The following is a 22,135-nucleotide window of genomic DNA, read 5'->3' as shown; positions in this document are numbered from 1 at the left end:
TGTAACTGCAATCGGACAGATTTATGTCAACAGGGTTTCAGTGAAAAATAAACACTTCCCCAAACTTGCCCTGAGATCTTTGCCTTCTTTTTGCTCTCAGAGCAATCATCATGAACAGCAAGAAATTCTCCAATGCCACCTTTGAACAGATCAGTCACGTTGTGAAAGACGTGGTCTCCCTGGCAGAAACGTGTTGTGTCAAAGGGGCTGACCCCATCTGCTATGAAACTGGGGTAAGTCATGCTCTATAGAATCATAGTATCTTAAACACGATGCATTTATTAAAGAAAACAGCTTCTAACGATAGACAAAGAAACCGGCTTCCATACAGCTTTGTTCTCAGCTTTTTCTCCCTTGTCTACCAGGCCCCATCCTGTATGATGACAAAGGAGATCCATTCCAATTTAGGCTTAAATAGTTTCTTGTAGCATTTATTTTGTACATTTTAAGACCATGCTATTACCAGCTATAAATGACCTCTTCTGGGGAGGGGGAGATTTTTTCCAAGTCTCTGGTCTCTGCTATGTTCTTCCCCCTTTTTTTTTTCTCCACTCTCTTGTTGTCAGTCAATATCTTTTATACCCTATTCCATAGCTTTGTGCAGACTCAGTTACCAAGTTACCTCATCTGTGAACTTATCCATTCTAAACCCCTGACTAAACATTTTTATGCACAAATCACAATAATTAACCCAAACAAATACATTTTTGCTTACCTTGCTAAAACTTATTTTTACTTGTCTCTCTGCTGTTAATCCCACTGGCTTGTTCCAGTTGTTTAATCTTACTGGTCTGTTTTTGTGGCCTTGGGTTTTTGCTTGTCTTGGGAGCACCTTAAACTTAGCAATTCCCTCATGACGCTCTGTTTCACTTTGCTGTTTACACAGACCACGGTTTTACAAAGCAAGACACACAAACCAGGTTTCAGGGTTGTAAAAACTCTGAAGTTTTTCCAGCTACATTCAGGAATGCTGCATCATCAGAGACGCACACAAATTCCTTTCTATTGTCTTATAGTACTACACCTAATATTCATGTCTCTAACATTATTTAGTATGTGTATATATATATATATATATATATTTGACACAATTTATTATGCAGTTTCCCAAGAGCACTATCTGGAATTCTGAATGGCATAGAGAGGCATCTACTGGCTGAATAATATATTGCACATAACCATATCATTACATTCTTACCAGAGAGAAACAATGTGATGATTCCAATTTATGTACAGTTATGTATGTGCAATGTTATTTACATTCCAATGAAAGTTTCAGGAGAAAATGGTGGAGAAGTCTGAGGGGAGGTGAATACGTATGGAAACATCTTGAAATTAATTTAAAAGGTAACGTGGACTATGGCTGAAAGGTGGTGGGGTTTATTGTCTGTTCGGTGCGTACATGTAACTCTCATTAATATTAATGGAATTTAATAGAGCTGGGATCCAGCTGCAAAAATCAGGTCTGGATCCAGATTTCAAGCAGCTTGTCATGTGATGGTGGTTAAGAGTCACAGAAAGGGTTACATTTTCCTGGAATAAGGGAAATGGTATTATCCCTAAAGTTACTGTGACCCTTCTTTCCTTCAACTCTATGCTTCACTTCAGAGCTTCTGCCTAGAACCTGCCGCTGGCACCTACATATTTAAAGGAACAATACACATAACCTCATGTTGCTAAAAGATTGAGGTATCCTGATCCAAGCTTTTGGGTTGGGACCATCTCTATTTTTTATTTTTGGCAAGTCACTGTCCCACCTTGTGCCTCAGTTTCCCCATCGGTACTATGAGGATAATCATTGTGACCTCCTCTGTAAAGTGCTTTGAGACCTAAAAATGAGAAGTGCTATATAAAAACTTCTATATATAAGTGATATATATATCAACCTCAGCCTAGATCAATCCACACAAGCGTCCATTTCCTGGACACTACTGTGCTAATAAGCGATGGTCACATAAATACCACCCTATAACGGAAACCTACTGACCGCTACACTTACCTACATGCCTCCAGCTTCCATCCAGGACACACCACACGATCCATTGTCTACAGCCAAGCTCTAAGATATAACCGCATTTGCTCCAATCCCTCAGATAGAGACAAGCACCTACAAGATCTCTATCAAGCATTCTTAAAACTACAATACCCACCTGATGAAGTGAAAAAACAGATTGACAGAGCCAGACGAGTATCCAGAAGTCACCTCCTACAAGACAGGCCCAACAAAGAAAATAACAGAACACCACTAGCTGTCACCTTCAGCCCCCAGCTAAAACCTCTCCAGCGCATCATCAGAGATCTACAACCTATCCTGAAAGATGATCCTTTACTCTCACAGATTTTGGGAGACAGACGTGTCCTCGCTTACAGACAACCCCCCAACCTAAAGCAAATACTCACCAGCAACCACACATCACTGAACAAAACCACTGACCCAGGAACCTATCCTTGTAACAAAGCCCGATGCCAACTCTGTCCACATATTTATTCAAGTGACATCATCATAGGACCTAATCACATCAGTCATACCATCATGGGCTCGTTCACCTGCACATCTACCAATGTGATATATGCCATCATGTGCCAGCAATGCCCCTCTGCCATGTACATTGGCCAAACCGGACAGTCTCTACGCAAAAGAATTAATGGACACAAATCTGACATCAGGAATCATAATACTCAAAAACCAGTGGGAGAACACTTTAACCTATCTGTCCATTCAATGACAGACCTGCGGGTGGCTATCTTACAACAGAAAAACTTCAAAAACAGACTCCAATGAGAGACTGCTGAGCTGGAATTGATATGCAAACTAGATACAATCAACTCAGGATTGAATAAGGACTGGGAATGGCTGAGCCATTACAAACATTGAATCTATCTCCCCTTGTAAGTATTCTCACACTTCTTATCAAACTGTCTGTACTGGGCTAGCTTGATTATCACTTCAAAAAAAAATTTCTCTTACTTAATTGGCCTCTCAGAGTTGGTAAGATAACTCCCACCTGTTTATGCTCTCTGTATGTGTGTGTATATATATATCCTCAATATATGTTCCACTCTATATGCATCCGAAGAAGTGGGCAGTAGCCCACGAAAGCTTATGCTCTAATAAATTTGTTAGTCTCTAAGGTGCCACAAGTACTCCTGTTCTTTTTGCAGATACAGACTAACACGGCTGCTACTCTGAAACCTATATAAGAACTAAATGTTGTTATATAGTGCCAATGGCTAAGCGGTTTTACAAATCGTATTCAGAGTATGGATGAGGAGCCCCAAAAAGGACTGGGCCACATTTCCTGAGCACAGATCGCTGTTCTGTTTTAATCGCGTCTGGAGAACTAAAAATGTTGGTATGACTGATATCTAACAGACCAACTCCTCATGGAAACAGGGTGGCCCACTTCTGCCAATTTAAATACCCATGTTTGGAGTCACACCTGCCTCTTTCCTCTTTAGAGCAACTCCATCATGCCAGCGCCAAGCTTGAGTGTCTGGACTGGGCATGGACATGTGCACAGATGTGGGTGAGGAATCTTCATACTCTCACCCCAGGCACAGAAGAGCTGCAGACCCACTATGTGGAGGCTACTTCCGCTATGTGGCTAAGTAGCTCTCAATGACAGTTACATGCTCCTAACATGGGACAGAGAATTGGAGGACCATGAATGGCAGATCATCTGCTTCCACCTCCCCAACAGGCCTGCTCTCACCTGTATGTGCCCTGCAGCCTCCTTGGCTCCATGCACTACAGCCCCCCAAATCCTACCTTTCCCTTCTACAGCAGAAATGCGTCAGATCCACTGCCGGAAGACCCTGTGCAACCATAGAGGCAGAATTTTGACACTAAGCAACACAACCACATCCACTTTGAGCTACAGCCTGCAGTCTTCTCACTTAAAACAAGTCAAAGGGAGTTTTGCCTTCATTAGGGCTCCAGAATCCACCCCTTTCTACAGTGATTACCATTAAAAATGGAATGTTTTCCCACAGTTACCACACCTTGGTGTCTGAAATGCTGCAGGTATCTTCTAAGATAGCAGTGTGGTCAGAGAAGGTAAACACTGACTCCGTAACGCAACCACTGTAGTTCTCCTTCTCCTCTTTTCTTGCTTTGCATTGGAGCCCCCACTATTTTGGGGGCTTGCTTTATGCATTAAGCAATTGGGGTTTTTACTGCTGATAATGTAAGACGTTTGGGTCAGATACCTTTCAATGCATGTTTTGTGTTATCTCCTTCTTAGAAGCACCTTGGACATAAGCTGGCTTTACAAAAGTCAGAATTTGGCTGGAGCTACAGTGCTTAACAAGTGATTAAGCAAGGTGGTTAACAAAATTCTCACACAACCCATTCATCTCCTTCCCCCACCACCACCCCTGAAAGTTATCTTATCCCACTTCTCACCAGAGAACGAATAGCAGAAGGGGAAATCTCATGTTACTAAGACTGTATTACACTGACAAAGTATACTGTGCTACATTCATGGGTATGCAATGAATTACTAAATAATGTGGCACCAATAAACTCCATAAGTGACTGGGAAGGGTTGCAGCCAGCCCAGAGGAATAAGGTAATGACACTGTGGTTCTGTACAACATACCAGTGCTTATGTCCCCAAGATGAGGTATCCCCAGCCCAACCACCACAGAGCCCGCTTCTTTGAGCTGTGTGCAGAAGTGGATTTCACCTATAGAAGGAGGTGATGTTTTACTTAAAGAATGTGAAAACTGTAATTACTGCTAGACTGAGAACTTGGACATTAACGTTCTCTCATTTCTGTTCCTTCCATTCCACCTTACCCCAGTCTTCAGCTCTGTCTGCCAAGTCCTGTGATGAAAACTCTCCTTATCCTGATCACCCAGGGATTGTGGCTTGCTGTACCCACCAAGGGTTAGAGCGAAAGCTCTGTCTGGCCGCCCTGCACCAACCGCCCAAAGAGTTCCCTACATACGTGGAGCCATCAAATGAAGAACTCTGTGAGGCCTTCAAGAAGGACCCCCAGGATTTTGCAGATAGGTAAGTGTAACCCACACACCTGCTGGGTGAGGTGTTCTGTCCCATCTAGTGGCACTGAGGAGAGAGGGAGAGATAGATGAGTTTACTCTAGTGCCTTAACAGCCAGTTGGCTTGTAGCTCATGCAGTCGAGGCTCATGTTTTAAACTCCAGAGGCCCCAAGTCAACAGATTGTCTCCATGAGATTCTGTTTTTTTCTCTCTGACGAATGGTTGGGATGCAGACAAGTGGAAGTGCTATTAAATGGGCGTTAAGCACTGGATAGAAGTTTATTTTGTGTGCTTTATTGTCTCTGGCTCCTGCCTGGATGCACAAGGCTGCAAGGGTACAAAGAACCTTTCTCCCCTACCCACTATGTGTGCCAAGCACCCTGGGGATGTGCTCCACTCATCATGGGGCAGAAAGGACCATGGCTTAGCTGAATAAAATATTACATGGTGTAGCAATAACATTCTTAAAGACAATGGGGTCGGAGTGTCCTCCTGGGTGCTGTGCGATCTGAAGAAGGGTCTCTGTGGTGCCTCTCAGCAATGCAGTTTTTAAGAGTATCTTCTGCTTGGATTGTAGTAGTTGGGGGTCAGAAGGCACCATGAAAGGCTGCGTGTCTCTTGGTTCAAGAAGTTAGGACTACAGACACTCCCTGACTTACGCAAGCGTTCGGTTGCGGAACGCCTTGCGTAACTCGAATTTTGCATAAGTCGGAAACGTATCTCCAACCATTACACACACACAAAATACCCTCCTATTTCTAGCTTACGGAACTTTTTCCGTAAGCTTGGATTTGGGTACGTTGGGTTTACATAACTCGGGGAGCATCTGTATTGTTTGTTCTGACTCATGTGGTAGAGAGATGGTGGGAAAAGTAACGGGGGGGGGGGAAGCAGAGAGCCCTTTGTAGATCCTGAATCTCTGACTTATTGTTGCATTCCTGGGTTCTCCTGAGGGACTAACATGGGGACTCAGGGTCAGATTTTCAAAGGCATTTAGGTACTTAAACCTGCAGATAGGCACCTAATACAAATGAATTGCAATGCCTAGCTGAGTCCGGTATCTATCTCCCATTGAAATGAATGGGAGATAGGCCCCTAAACCAGGTAGACAGTTTTATAAATTCTGCTAGACACCTATCTGCATCTCTAACCCCTAAAATCTGGCCCTGAATCTCTCTGTAGAGATTGATAGTAACATTTCTTTTTAGATGCTTTAGAGAGAGATTTTCAAAGGTACAACAGTGATTTAATCCCACAACTCCCACAGACTATCAAAAGTATTTGATTGTCTTTGCAAATCTCTCTGCAAATCTCTCCCTAGACACATCAATGTGCGAATGAGTTGTCTGATGTTAAGTACCCAAGTTTGCCAACTTTGGACTTATCCTGCTGTTTGTTGTTCGATTTATGAATACATTTACTTTTATGATTTCTTTCCTTCTCCTGGCGCTTGCTGTTTAATAATCTAAGAAAATGTAACCAAACTACAAGATAAAGTGTCCAATGTGATTGCCTGTCAAGGAAGCAACTGTCTCATGCTCCAGGGATAAAAGAGAGATCCATTAACTCTGACATTTCACCCAAGCAAAACCAGGGAGAATTTGGAGCTCATGTACTATATTTAGGGCCACCTCTGTGTGGGTGCACAGCTAGGCTGGGGAGAGGATGCATCCCTGTAAGACACAGAAAACAGCAACAATATGGCAGTAAGTTGTGTGGGAGAGGCAGTCAGAACTACTGCCCGCACTCACAGGCCTACAGTGGATAGGAAGGGACATGACCATAGCTCCCCTGTTGGCATTATGCTTTATACAATCATAATGTCTCCCTCCATATGACTTAGGCACTACAGAGTCTCTCCTCTTTCCTCACACTCTGCACTCCATTGATGCACAGGGCCATAACCTAGCTCTACATATTTATCTTTTATTGCTAGCCCACCTAATTCGCTCATCAGGCTTGGCAGATGCCAGTCATGACAAAAATGCAATTTATTAAACCATGTATTAATTTATCTGAAACTAATCAGGATGCTACTAAACCAGCCAACATAATAGTTCTTACACCATGGCAGTTATGAAGACTCCGTAAGGTCAGGCTGACCTTACAAACTGTAATGATCATCAAAAAATCCATACGAATAAACAAACTCGCTGGAGTATTTCTGTTCTGATCTCAGTTAGTGGAGCAGCGACTCATTCACAGGGGTTTAAGCCCATTTTTGTGAACTGGTTTGTGTGGGCAGACTGCTATATGTTCATGGCTACCACCATTTAAAAAAAATGGAAAATAGCATATGTTACATTTTGCAAAAACACTGGGGTGGGATTTTCAGAAGCCCAGAAGGGAGTCAGGTGCCCAACTCTTTGAAAGTTATTGACTTTCTTCAGGAATTAGGTGCCAGATTCCTTTAGATGTCTTTGAAAATCCCTCTGAGTTAACAAATCCTTCAGCCAAGCACTGTCTCTTTTCTAGGTTTACGTATGAGTATTCCATTAACTATGGACAAGCCCCACTGCCAGTATTAGTGGGTTCTATAAAGAGTTACTTGTCCATGGTTGGAACTTGCTGCATTTCACCACGCCCTACTGTGTGCTTCTTGAAAGAGGTAAGTGTGTCCCACCTTCACTTGCTTCCTGCCAACTTCTACAGCAGAACAAATCTAAAACTTTTTTTTTTTAAATTGTCTCTTCTATTGGGTCTTTAATCTTGATACAGTCCCTATCCCAGTGGCATGAGTGTGTGTGTGTGTGTGTGTGTGTGTGTGTGTGTGTGTGTGTGTGTGTGTGCAAAATGCAGCACCATGCATCATAAGTTATATGTACTGTATAAAACGGTGATGGAGTGTTACCTTAGAACATTCAGGGTGCCATTTGGAAGGCTACCAAAGGATGTAGCGATTCAGTCCTGGCATCCACTGACGTTTAATCATGATTAAGCTGTGTGGCTCTCACCAGTTTTGCTCCATGAGGAAGCAAGGGAACATTTGCTCTGCATTTGATCCCCTGGGGTTTGCACTCCTTTAATATGTACTTGTTGAAATCAAACCCCAACACTCCAAATGAAACTCAGCTAAAACCATTAAGTTCCACACCAGGACCTTGCTAAATCATGAATTTTGATAGAAAATCTAAATTTGTCCAAAGTCCACTCCATATGTTTCACTGTGAATATTTCACACCACTCTCGTCATCTTACCAACTGTCTATAAGATGCTGCCACACATGATGAAAACAAGCTCAGTAAGGGGTTTGATTGCAACATAATCAAAAAATATCCCTCTTATGTAAACCTCAATCTTGTCACACTCAGAGTTGTCTTTGAAGGAACTCAAATGTGAAATTGCAGAACTACTAACTGTCGTCAGTAACCTATCATTTAATCAGCTTCTGTACCAGATGACTGGAGGATAGCTAATGTGACGCCAATTTTTAAAAAGGGCTCCAGAGGTGATCCCGGCAATTACAGGCCTGTAAGCCTGACTTCAGTACCAGGCAAACTGGTTGAAACTATAGTAAAGAACAATATTGTCAGACATATAGATTAACATAATTTGTTGAGGAAGAGTCAACATGGTTTTAGTAAAGGGAAATCATGCCTCACCAATCTACTAGAATTCTTTGAGGGGGTCAACAAGCATGTGGATCAAGGGGATCCAGTGGATACAGTAGATTTTCAGAAAGCCTTTGACAAGATCCTCACCAAAGGCACTTACGCAAAGTAGGGTGCCATGGGATAAGAGGGAAGGTGCTCTCATGGATTGGTAACTGGTTAAAAGATAGGAAACAAAAGGTTGGTATAAATAGTCAGTTTTCAGAATGGAGAGAGGTAAATAGTGGTGTCCCCCAGAGGTGTGTTCTGGGAACAGTCCAATTCAACATATTCATAAATGATCTGGAAAAAGGGGTAAACAATGAGGTGGCAAAATTTGCATATGATACAAAATTACTAAAGATAGTTGAGACCCAGTCAGACTGTGAAGGGCTACAAAAGGATCTCTCAAAACTGGGTGACTGGGCTACAAAATGGCAGATGAAATTTCATGTTGATAAATGCAAAGAAATTCACATTGGAAAGCATAATCCCAACTATACATATAAAATGATGGGGTCTAAATTAGCTGTTACCACTCAAGAAAGAGATCTTGGAGTCATTGTGGATAGTTCTCTGAAAACAACCACTCAATGTGCAGTGGCAGTCAAAAAAATGAACAGAATGCTGGGAATAATTAAGAAAGGGATAGATAATAGGACAGAAAATATCATGTTGCCTCTATATAAATCCATGGTATGCCCACATCTTGAATACTGTGTGCAGATGTCGTTGCCCCATCTCAAAAAAGATATATTGGAATTGGAAAAGGTTCAGAAAAGGGCAACAAAAATTATTAGGGATATGGAATGACTTCCGTATGAGGAGAGACTAATAAGCAGGGCTGGCTCCAGGCACCAGCTTGTCAAGCAGGTGCTTGGGGCAGCCACTCCAGAGAGGGGTGGCACGTCCAGCTATTCGGCGGCAATTTGGTGGACGATCCCTCGCTCCGGCTCGGAGCGAAGGACCTTCCGCCGAATTGCCGCCGCAGATCACGATCGCGGCTTTTTTTTTTTTTTTTTTGGCTGTTTGGGGCGGCCAAAACCCTGGAGCCGGCCCTGCTAATAAGACTGGGACTTTTCAGCTTGGAAAAGAGATGGCTAAGGGGAGATATGATTAAGGTCTATAAAATCATGACTGGTGTAGAGACAGTAGATAAGGAAGTGTTGTTTACTACTTCTCATAACACAAGAGGTAGGAGTCACCAAATGAAATTAATAGGCAGCAGCTTTAAAACAAATAAAAGGAAGTATTTCTTCACACAATGCACAGTCAAGCTGTGGAACTCCTTGCCGGAGGATGTTGTGAAGGCCAAGACCATAATAGGGTTCAAAAAAGACCTAGATAAATTCATGGAGGATCAGTCTATTAGCCAGGATGGGCAGGAATGGTGTCCCTAGCCTGTTTGCCAGAAGCTGGGAATGAGTGACAGGGAATGGATCACTTGATGATTACCTGTTCTGTTCATTCCCTCTGGGGCACCTGGCACAGGTGTTACCAGATGTGCCAGTTACTTTGGGGTATGCTAATTTATTAGGGTTAGTCTTTTTGGGGGGGCGGGGTTCTGTAATTCTATTAATGTACTGCTTGTGTCACTTGTGTGTTCATATGGAGCTCTACTTCTCCCTTCTGCAAGTCCCCTCCCAATGGAGCTATCCTGCAGGACCTAGGTTCCCCAGGGCTGGGTTCCTTCAGCCCCAGAATCAGATGAGCACACACACACATCAAGTCTGAGCGGACTGGGTCAAGCAGCACTTTCAGTTGCCACCCTTATATGCCACAGGTTCAGCACGTCCCTATCCCCACTTTCACATTACAATTGTTCTGGTAGTAACCCACTTGATGAGCAAATCCCTCAGTATTTTTGGGCACTACAGGGATCTTTAGCTTAGGTAAAAGAAGTGTTGCTGCAGAGCGAATGGGGAAGCTAAAAACACAAAAGAGTAAAGTTCAGCGAGACGGGCCACACATCAAACAAGATATAGCTGAATAATGTAGAGTCTTTCTATTGCTATGGAGATTCACTGTAATACACTGCACAATCCCTTAAGGGAAACTATGAGAGCATGCAAAATCATTTCCTTGGTGTGGAGAGGGAGCTAGGAAATTAGTGAGGTGGGAGAGACGTTTACTATGCCACTGGTACCAAAAAGGGGGTTTGCTCTGAATCAACCTCCATACACTGTCTCACTGTGCAGTTCAGGAAGATCGCATTTAGGGTCTATAGTTTTTATTTGGTTTCCTAGCATCACCATGCACCCAGATTGGAATAGGGTTTGCTGCTAATGCAGTGGAGGCAGGTGCACCAATTCCCTTCGCTTTCAGCCTGTAGGGAAATTAAGTAAACATCACAAACATGATGTTCATTTCCTACTAAGTGGCAGCTGCTAATCATCACTCTGGTCATTTCCAGCAACCTGGAAAACTATTTTATATGTTGAGAGCCAATTAGTTCCATTTAGCTGTTTGAAAAGAGGGAAGGAAGCAAAGACAACCAAACTGTTGAATTAAAGGGATCCAGTGGCAATCCTGAAGTTCACGGTTTGGCTTGCTCAGTATTAGACATTTGGAGACAAACCTTCCGCTGGTGTAAATTAGCATTGTCTTATGGGCCTCAGTGGCACTGTGCCATGCCACACACCAGCTGAGGATCTAGCGTGCGATGGTTAGCAAGCCAGAAAGATTGTAAACAATAATGGCTGAAACAGGACTATTTCCAAAGCTGAAGTACCAAACAGAAAAGTATCTATTATTCATGAGAACAGATCATATCATCTAGCTCTGACGTGCCATGCAATGTATTTATTGTAGCCATGTGCAGGCAGATTTGCCTAAGAACAAGGCGTTCTAGTCTTTAGCTAGCACATGGAGCCATGGCACATGAAGGCATAAAATCCAAGAACAAGGGGAACAGGTTTGAAGCGTTTACTGCAGTAGTTCCCAAACTTTAGCAAATAGAGAACAATTTCACTATTGAAAGGAGTTGCACAAATCTATGTCTTCATGGTGTTCTGATGGTGCTTCGTGATGTGTGTGATACAACACTGCTTCGGTCTGTCCCACTTCTGGCTGCTGGGAAGGAAGAGTCATATCTTTACTCTCGCTCTGCCTGTTGGGTGTTGTTTCCACTCTTACCTGAGAGAGAAGAAAGGTTGGAAAATGGATTTCAGTGGGTCTGACGCTACCAGATTCTCTTGTTTAGAGTTCCCTGCTCTGGGTGAAACATGCATGTCAGTAATATTGGGCAGCACTCCTATATCTAGCACACCACAAGCTCCAGTCCAGAGCCACAGGTGGAGGATCACTGCTGTGAGCTTCTCAGCATGGAGATCAAGATCTCCCGAGGCGGGGAATCACAGATTGGTGAGAGGGGATAACATATTGCTAAATACTAAAGCAGGCCTGGCTAGATGAGAGATGCTCCTGGTACAGAAGCAGAGATCCCAGTCTGTAAAAGATAGAGAAGCGTAAGTTTGCAATTCTAAATAAAAATAAAGAGATTCAGAAGTTAAAAGCCACTTTTGAAAAGGAGTGAATTACTAGGAAGGGAACTGCCAAGTTAACACATTTCAGGCCTGAATTTCTGACACTCCTCAGGACAGAGAAGAGGGCAGCAGTTCGTCAGCATTGCAACCAGTAAAAAAGGTATTCATGACAGGAAGAAGGGGCTCCAGTTGGAGTACCCCAAGTGACCGGACATCTTACATGAGCCTAAGGACTATATACCTATCTCCTTGATCCATCACAAAACTGAAGGACCACAAATGATAGCCCAGGGGTTCTCAAACTGGGGGTCAGGACCCCTCAGGGGGTCACAAGGTTATTACATGGTGAGTCGCGAGCTGTCAGCCTCCACCCCAAACCCCGCTTTGCCTCTACCATTTATAAGGGTGTTAAATATATAAAAAAGTGTTTTAATTTATAAGGGGGGTTGCATTCAGAGGCTTGCTATGTGAAAGGAGTCACCAGTACAAAAGTTTGAGAATTACTGTGATAGTGGACAGGTAGGAAAACTGTCATTGCAGCATTGCTTGGTACTGAACACCATTGAGAGTTAATGGGGATATTTAGACTCATTTAGGATAATAAACTGAATGACACACTGACTGATAGGAATGCTCCGGTAGACTACAAGTAAAGGAGTCAATCTGTGCCTAATGCAGTTCTTCTCCTTTCTGTTCCAGAAATTAGAAAGAAAGACTCTATCCTTACTCACCACCATGTCAACCAGAATTTGTTCCCGCTATTCAGCATATGGGAAGGACAAATCAAAGTTCAGGTACAAAGGCAATACTATATGTTCAGAAGTGAAGGTGTTTCATATTTGAATTTCCTGTTTACTGTAAATTTGTAATAAGATTCAGCAGGATTTGAAAAATAAGTGCACTATTGTATTCTGTGGAAAAGTACTGTATTTGGTAGAGGTACAAAGCAACCAGTTTAACCTATTGCCATTCTTTTGTAGCATGTCAGAGCTGTGAAATCCTTGTTTAGATGGGCTCTCATTCAACCCAAGATTATTTCAACTGACATGGCTAGAGATCTCTCTTGTATATGGTTGGTGGAGTCTCACGTCCAATTAGAAGGGTGATCAAGAGGCATATACTGTTTCTAGTCTGTAGAGATGAGAGAGTAGATTGGACTTTCGGCTTTGTAGTGGCATTGCGAACAGCGGGGGTGGTGTTTGTGTACTGAACACAGAGAGCAAGATATTAAGGTTCTGGGCTCTTGATTAGTGCCGGAAGGTGGGGTAACATAAGAGTACAAGAGTGTATCAAGGATAAAGGTGGCAAGTGCTCATATATACTCTTGGTTTCAGAGTTAAATTTGGGTATGGAGCCATGCCTCTGGATTTCCCAACTCCAGCTATTTAGGCCAACATCTTCAAATGAGATATCTCAGGTTTGGCCCTTTTAATTAATGTGCTGCTGAGCGCCCATATGGAATCACAAGTGCTCAGTGCCTCTGAAAATCAAGACTACTTATTTAAGTACTTACACAGGGAGGGAGGTACCTAAATTTAGGCACTCATGCTTGAAAAAGTTGGTCTTTTTCTTTCCCAACTACACTGTTTTAATGAGATTCTTTTTGTTTAAGGTATGCATCTTTCAAACCATTAGTCCATCTTTAGAGAGGGCTAAAGTATGACATCTCTACTCACTTGTGCCTGAGCAATGACTGAGTTATCATTCCCAGTGACTGCACAGGGAGCTTGCCAGAGTAGAACAATATACTACGTAAGGAGGAATTGGCCCAATGATCCGTGTTTATGCAAGCATGTTAAGCATTTCAGTCTTCCAGTTCGTTATGGTGCACTCCCCATTAGAGCAGCCACTTGCAACAGGGCATAATGTTGCAGGTATCCCCAGTTACAGCCCCTTCTGCTGGCCATCCCCATCTGCGTGGGTCTTCCACAGCCTGGCACTCCAGGCAAGTCACCTAAGAGTTCAAAGTTCAATCCCCTTTCAGGGCACTCAAAGTCCCAACTCACCGTTCTTACTGGACTTCTCTTCAGTTCCCTGCTCCTTATAGCCTCCCCCATACAGAAGCCTGCCCTGCGGGTCTCTTCTATTCTTTAGTCTCCTTTCAGAAGACCCAGGCCCAGGATGGTCTCCCTGGCCCCTTGTTCCAAGGGTCCGCCACAGTAGTTAGCTCAGTTTTTCAGCCATAGACAACACCAAATTGGTGCCTTCCCACACAGACAAATACTACTGCCACTACAATCTCTTCCACACCGAGCTCCCTCAGCCTGTGTAAGGAACAGCAGGTCTATACACAGGCCCGCAGGGTTGCCAGGCAGTGAACACCACCTCCACACTGACACCTGTTACCAGCTTGTGCACCCCAACCCATGACCCACTGCAGACACCAACCCCAGGAAGTCTCACCTCTAGGGGTTTGACAGATAACAGCCTCATGGCACCTGATTGTCTCCCCAGAGGCATGACGGAGGCACGCAGGGCCTGGCTGGAGCTCTCGTCGCCGGGCAGGAAGAAGCGTAATCTGGCCCGGGGGCCCTGCTGGGCGAAGGGGGAGCCCATGCCCCCCAGCTGCCCCCTTCTGGGCGTTGTGCCACAGAAGGGGGCAGCTGGTGGCATGGGCTCCCCCTTCGCCCAGCAGGACCCCCCAGCCAGACCACGCTTCTTCAACCCAAAGGCCATTCCAGGAAGTGTCTAGGCAATAATGCAGAGCGCTAGCTGGCTGCTATGACCACCCTACCTTCTCTGTTCCTGAACTCCCAGTATTGATTTTGAATCTTGACCCCTGTTCAAACCCTGGAATACCCACATGGCCCCCGATACCTGGTATTGGCCTCAGCCTGATCCCCAACCTGTCTCTAGCTCTGTCCTTTGGCCTGTCTCGCTGCCTGACTATTGACACTGGTATACTCTGAAGCCCAGCGGTTGTGCCTGCCTACTGAGTTCCTGACACTAGTCCCGCCTACCTTCACCCGGGATCCTGACAGCCTGCTTTTAAGGCCCAAGTGCCTGATGGATCACCACCTAACTCAGCCCAGGAGGCAATCAGTCATTCACCCCACTGGTGTGGGTTGTGTTTCTAATTGAGGTTCTTCCCTTTCTCTAGCAGATGATGGTAGGGTGACCAGATAGCCAGTTTGAAAAATTGGGCCGGGGGTGGGGAGTAATAGGAGTCTATATAAGACAAAGCCCTGAATATCGGGAGTGTTCCTATAAAAATGGGACATCTGGTCACCCTAGGTGGTCACCTAGGTGGGGAAACACCATCACATTGCTCTTCTATTTTTAGTCCGTGTTTTAAAAAGCCGTAAGTTATATGCGGGTCATCTTAGTAGGTTGAGAGCTAAAGTATTTGCAATAAAATACTTTGTTGCCCTTCTCTGCTCCTGGTTCAACATTCAATAAAGAATATACAGTATTTGTTTTTTCAGACCTTCTGCAGCCATAGGATGAAACAAGCAAATCTCTTTTTAGTGACTCATGTTCTAAATTCGTGGCACTTATCCTACAAATATCAATGGACAGGACTTAAGAACGGTAGGCAGACTTTGGAATGGCTAAAATACCTAACTCCATTTTGCATTTTGTGACTGTCTAGCGTCTTAATGATGTTTGCTCAGAAGATACCCTCTGCCTCGTTTGAGGACATTTCCCCGCTAGCGGTAGCCTCTGCTGAGGTGTTTTCCAAGTGCTGTAGTTCCATGGCTGAAGACTGCATGCAGAAGGAGGTAGGAATCCCAGAATTCTAGACAGAACAGACCTCTTAAGTCACCTAGCACAGTGGCTCTTCACTTTGTTGACCCCACAAGCCAAAAAAAATGGCCCCAAATGTCATGCCACAAAAGCTTGTGGGATTTGGATCAAAGGGAGAAACAATGGGAGGCATTGGAATGCTTTGAGCAATAGGTTGGGCATACTGTCGGGTCCTGAGGACTTGGGCATAGGAACTGTGGGGATGCTCAGTGGGGCTGGCAGGGGCCTGATGCTGGGTGGGGGGTTGGGAGCCTAGGGGATGGTGGGCTGCTGTTGAGGCTGTCTCCCTTCTCTTCTCCCACCTCTGCCTGCTAAGTACTCACTTCAGTGAGTGCTGCTTTGGGAGGCTGGCTCTGAAGCCTCTAGAAACACCAGGTTCCCTGTCCCAGAATTAGGTTCTCTAGGCAAGTGGGAGGAGGGGAAGGTAGAGAGCTGTGTGATGACTGGGTTGGGAGGTGGAAGAGGGATAAGGTGGCAGGAGCAGCAGAAGAGGGAAGAGAGAGAGCAAGATGTGCTCCCTGAATCCTATAAACCTCAGGATTTGGCTTTTTTTCCCCTCAGTCCATGAAATAAGGGTCACACGCTGTAGACTGAGAAACACTGACTTAGTCTAGCCTCCTTGCTGGTGTAGGATTATACCACATTGTACGCTTGGTCGTGCTTTGGTGCAGTTTTGTTTAAAATGTCTCAAGTAGTTGAACTTCCATGACCACTTCCCTTAGAAAATTCTTAGGAGAAGGCCAGAGTTTGAAAGTATTTGGCTGCCCAATGGGAGTTAGGAACCTAAACACCTTTAACAATCAGGCCTGAAGTGCATAAACTTCATAAGTGCTATCATTTCATTCTTCAAAGGGGCTTGGTTTGTTTCTGCTGCTTATTCCCTCTGGGTTTCTTTTCTCTTAGGGCATGTCTACACTTACCGGTAGATTAGCACTGCAGCGAGTATCGATTTAGTGGGTCTGGTGAAGACACGCTAAATTGATGGGAGAGCACTCTCCCATCGATATGTGTACTCCACCTCCCCAAGAAGCATAAGGGAAGTCAACAGGAAACGCTCTCCTGTCGACACAGCGCAGTGTAGCCACTGTGGTAAGTGGATCTAACTACATTGACTTCAGTTACATTAGTCACGTAACTGAAGTTACGTAAGTTAGATTGATTTACCGCGGTAGTGTAGACCAGCCCTAGTTTCAGATGACTGTATTAATTATAAAGACCTCTTTGAAATGGGATCTCTAGAGAGTAGCATGAGTGATTCCATTCGATTTCCCATTTCATGTATTTATTTCTGTATTTGTAACTGAGTTTTCAAATCACCAGCTAATTTATTAGTATAATAATCACTTGTGCTGCTAATTGTTTTCCCTATTTCTTTATTTTCTCTTCCTCATGGAAGAAGAAGTTAGCAGATGGATTTGATAGGTGTCCATCACATTGCTGTGGAGTATGAGTAAATACATCCTTTGAAAATTCTTTTATTCGGTTTCTTTTAACTCACCCATTAGTTTCCCTCCTAGGCAGTAATGTATTTGTGGGGGAAATGTATCAGAGGGGTAGCCGTGTTAGTCTGAATCTGTAAAAAGCAACAGAGGGTCCTGTGGCACCTTTAAGACTAACAGAAGTATTGGGAGCATAAGCTTTCGTGGGTAAGAACCTCACTTCTTCAGATGCAAGACTTGGGAAGGGAACTGCCAAGTTAACACAAGACTTGCATCTGAAGAAGTGAGGTTCTTACCCACGAAAGCTTATGCTCTCAATACTTCTGTTAGTCTTAAAGGTGCCACAGGACCCTCTGTTGCTTTTTGTTGGGGAAATGTCTTCCTAACCTCAGTCTTTAGGCTTTATGTCCTAAAGTTTGGGGATTAATATCAGTTCTACTGTTTTATCCTAAATAGTCAAATTATGGATGATATTCTTATTCAGATTAACAACAAGGAGTCTGATGGCACCTTAAAGACTAACCGATTTATTTGGGCATAAGCTTTCGTGGGTAAAACATCTCACTTCTTCAGATGCATGGAGTGAAAGTTACAGATGCAAGCATTATATAATGAGACATGAAAAGAAGGGAGTACCTCACATTTTCAACAGTGACTAGTGATCTGGGGTATCACAATTTTGGGGTGCCCAACTTGACTCTTACGGGGGTCTCAATTTCAGAGAGTGAGTGCTCAATGCTTTCTAAAAAAAATCACCTTGATGGTATCCCATGTTGGGCACCTAAACATGGAGGCACCAGAACTCACAAGTTACTTTTGAGTATCTTGACTTCAATGTCTAATCTCTTCTAAAATCTACTCGGCTTTTACAATGATGCCTTGTGACAGTAACATCCATGTGTGCAAACAAAGTTGGCTCTGACTGATTACTGTTAAGATGATATGATAAGCATTTGAAAACTGACATGTAACCCTGAGCATTGCACCCAACCTTGCATTCGAAGTTCAATACCAAAGTTCACTAGCTGGACTTTGTGATGTTTGTGGCAGATAGAAAAAGTTAAGCCAGTTTTCAGAGGCTACAAAAGCCAAAGTCATGCCTTTTCAGTATCTCAACCATCAGGAATTGGTTCTGATATTGTAATCCTTCTACCATGTGTTTTTATTGTTTGACACATTGTCATTTTGAGACTGTTTGGGATCTGGAGTTGTTTGACAGCACAGAGGTAAATTTATCTCCAGCTTGTGCAATTCACTTAAGGTCTTATGAACTCACTTGTTTTTCTCACTCTGAACTCCAGGAACTGGATCCAAAGCCCAGGCAGTAACTGGAAATGCTGTTGTTCCAAACACAACAGACTTCTTATTAATAATAGATAAGGCACTGGAGGAATGACCACAGGGCTGGGAGTCAGGCGGTCCTGAGTAGTAATCATAGCTCTGCCACTGACTCACTGTTTGGCCTTGAGCAAATCATTTCACCTTCCAGTTTGTTTCCCCATCTGTAAATGGGGACGATAATATTTACTCACATGCCTCCTAAGGGCGTAGTGGGAATTCAGTAGTCGGTGTCTGCACACTGCTTAGAACAAGTAAACCATTGTAAAAATGCCAGCTATCCCTATACTTCAGCCCTTAAACTCATTGCTGTCTTCTTTATAGTTATCAGAACTCACCACAAAAATCTGCACTAAACTATCATCCAAGGACGAAAAATTTTCTGATTGTTGCAAAGGAAAAAATCTCCTGAAAAACTACTTGTGCATATATTCACTGAAACCTCCTAAACCCCCTCAACTGCCGGAAATCCAAAGTCCCACAGACGAACAGCTGTGCACGAACGATGGGAGCCATCCGATGGATCTGTACGTAGGCTCATTGCCTTCCTTCCCCTAGCCCAGACAGAAGAGTGGTTCTCCCTGTCAAAGCAGAGTCTTAGTTTCAGTCTAACACTTCGCAAGAGCACTGGGTTAATTGCCTTTGGTTTATGATTATTCATATCATTTGTATGTCAGCAGCATCAAGAGGTCCTCATTGCAACAGGGCCCCATCATGCTTCGTGCTGCATAACCCTAATAAGAGACAGTCCCTGCCCCAAAGACCTAACAATCTAAATAGACAAGACAGATAGAGTTGGGGAGGAGAAGGAAGTATTATGATGTGAACGGAGGCACAGAGAGATTAAGCGACTAACCCAAGGGAGTTAGTGCCAGAGCCAGGAATATAACCCAGATCTCCTGAGTCCCAGTCCTGTGCCTTAACCACAAGACCATCCTGCCTCTCTTCAGGAATATCACCGAGCAGTTCCCAACAGGATCAGCGTCCCATTGTGCTTGTTGCTGTACTGACACACAAAGAGGTAGATCTTCAAAGATATTTAGGCAACTGGGTATCTCTGGGGATTTGGACCAGAGTCCCTTCCCCCAAAGAGCTTACTTCCCATTGTAATTATTTTTCTTATTATTATTGTATCAGGAAATGTTAATAATGTAATACACACTGGAGAAATTGGTATTTTTGTAGTTGCAAGATCGCATCCATCTAAAGTTTGTCAGTAATGCTGGAATGAGGGATCTGTTTTCATCCTATGATGAACACACAAACTAGAGGGTACCATGTTTTTCTTCTCCTATTGCAGATTCACATTTGAGATAGCACGAAGGCAAACCAACATCCCAGAGGTGTTCCTAAGTAAGGTGTATGATGCTACACATAATCTTGTCAATGGATGCTGTACCGGTGCGGATTCCATTGCTTGTGTCTCTAGCAAGGTAACAAGTGTCATATTTTTCTCTCACATTCACATGCCCTCTGCCTTGCTCTTAAATTTCTCCTTCCCCTAAAATCTTTCCCAAACTTACACAGAGCTTGTATGCGCCAGCCACAGCTAGCGGATCAGTACAATGCATTGTGACAGACAAGGAGATTATTTGATTATAGAAATATTCCTTTCTTTCTGCACTGCAGAGGCCACAGCTGAGAGGGGAGATATTAAAATTCCTAACAAAGGCCAATGAGATATGTGGAGAATATAATTACCTGACGTTCCTTGAATTCAAACAGAGGTAAGAATTAAATTCTACACATGCCTGATCCTCTACTACTCTTCTACTTCCACCATTTGCTCCTAAAGCTTCTCCTCCATTCTTGACCAATAGGGCATTGCCTACAATATGTCCTGAATATTCCTACGCCTTTTTAAACAACTTCATTTCAGCTGTGTCTTTGCCCCTTCTAAGTTCACTTTCTACAGATGTTCTAGTGACCAAGTTCACAGGCACGAGTGTTTTGGGAAACACAGAAATGTGACATGCGTCTGACGAAGTGGGTATTCACCCACGAAAGCTTATGCTCCAATACATCTGTTAGTCTTAAAGGTGCCACTGGACTCTGTTGCTTTTTACAGATCCAGACCAACACGGCTACCCCTCTGATAGAAATGTGAAGTGAATAATGGAGGATATTCACAGAAAGCAGATATATTTGGACCAGAAACCTCACTGAGAATTATGCTCCTCAAATCACAGCATAGAAAAAGCCCATGTGACCTGTGTTCAGCCAAAAGTGCTCGGAATTAAGGGATGTGTAAATTAGCTGTGGCTCAGAGGTGATTTCTCTTGAAAGGGGACAAGGCAATGACTTCTTCTGCCCGCTTTAGTTTTAAGGCAGGGCTGCTAGTAGCTGAGGTTGATGGTGGGTGCAGTGAATCAGGCCCACTGAGTGCTGTTCTGTGCTCCTTAGAATCAGTGAGCGTTTTACCATTGATGTATTTGTACATGAATTCAACAGATCAGTGTCATTTTTTGTGCTTATTCTGTCACTAAAGTGTCCTTTAAAATCTGACCTGTTGCCCCCACATTGCAGACTAAAAGAAAGGTTCAGCAAGACTATGCCTGATGCAACCCCAGCCTCCCTTACAGAGCTGGTGGAGCGGAGAGCCAATATCGCCTCCACGTGCTGTATTATGAATGCACCTCCAGTGTACTGTAGCTTGCAGGTAAAGTGCCCTCTCTTTCTCTGCTCTCTTCAGCGATGTTCAGTGGATGTTTATTTGGTTGTCATCTGTCATGTGACTCCTCCTGCAGCTGCTACGACTCTGCATTTGGGGTCAAATCCTGCAAATCATCACACAGCCCAAATAGCCATCTTTTGTATGACGAGGCCATGAAGGAGAGAATCTCCCCTGCCCCTAAGGTCATGGAGTCCCTACGCTTCCATAGCTTCCTTGCTGATTCCATCTCTGCTCTGGAAGGCCAGTGACCATTGGATGCAGGTACCAGTGGGTTCTCTGGCCCTGCATCCTCTCCTTCCCAGACCTACCCCATCTCTTCCTGAGAGTTCCTGCAGAACTAGCACCCCTGAATGGCACCTCCAAAGTCCTTCCCAGGGTACTACCTCCACCCTTAGGACAAAAGCAACACTCCTCCTGGACCACCAAGTAGGGTGTACCCGGGAGGAGAAGCTCCCTTATCCTTTGACTGGGTGCACCACGCACTGCCCCTATGCTGCCCATACTCCCCCTCACCCCATGCCCACCGGAGAGTAGTACTACAGCATTAGCATGGGCATGATGGGAGCTATGCTTAGCCTCCATACAGGGACCCAAGAGAAAGAACACTCCTGGTGTCCTCTCCCTGCATTGTGGATTTGTTTAGCTGGGCACAGTCTAGCCTGCTTTTCAGGATACCCACTGAATGTCTGATTTCAGGACAAGAGCAAGGCTTGGGCGAGTTTGGGTGGAGGAACTGCTCCAGCAATATCTGATAATAACAAGGGGTGATGTTATCCTCTAGGTGGCACTTATGGCTGGTGTCCAGACAGCACCCAGCAGTGATCACCTGGTGATTAAGACCTCTTGACTCAACTGC

The 22,135-nt window shown here is 44.1% G+C and overlaps 1 protein-coding gene across 1 annotated transcript in view; it reads left to right on the top strand.

Annotated features, from left to right (window-relative positions):
• GC (GC vitamin D binding protein) overlaps positions 1-22,135 on the top strand; it is a 43,952-nt gene that overhangs the window by 14,777 nt on the left and 7,040 nt on the right. The window contains exons 3-11 of the mRNA XM_054030904.1: positions 101-233; positions 4,806-5,017; positions 7,481-7,613; positions 12,781-12,875; positions 15,674-15,803; positions 18,930-19,132; positions 19,906-20,038; positions 20,235-20,332; positions 21,132-21,264. Coding sequence (XP_053886879.1) covers positions 101-233; positions 4,806-5,017; positions 7,481-7,613; positions 12,781-12,875; positions 15,674-15,803; positions 18,930-19,132; positions 19,906-20,038; positions 20,235-20,332; positions 21,132-21,264 — 1,270 coding nt within the window. The remainder of the gene's footprint in view (positions 1-100; positions 234-4,805; positions 5,018-7,480; positions 7,614-12,780; positions 12,876-15,673; positions 15,804-18,929; positions 19,133-19,905; positions 20,039-20,234; positions 20,333-21,131; positions 21,265-22,135) is intronic.

This window comes from Malaclemys terrapin, chromosome 5, assembly GCF_027887155.1.
Source record: "Malaclemys terrapin pileata isolate rMalTer1 chromosome 5, rMalTer1.hap1, whole genome shotgun sequence".
Lineage (NCBI taxonomy): Eukaryota > Metazoa > Chordata > Testudines > Emydidae > Malaclemys > Malaclemys terrapin.
Note: the sequence above shows the minus strand (reverse complement) of the source record. Positions and strands in the feature narration are given on the sequence as shown.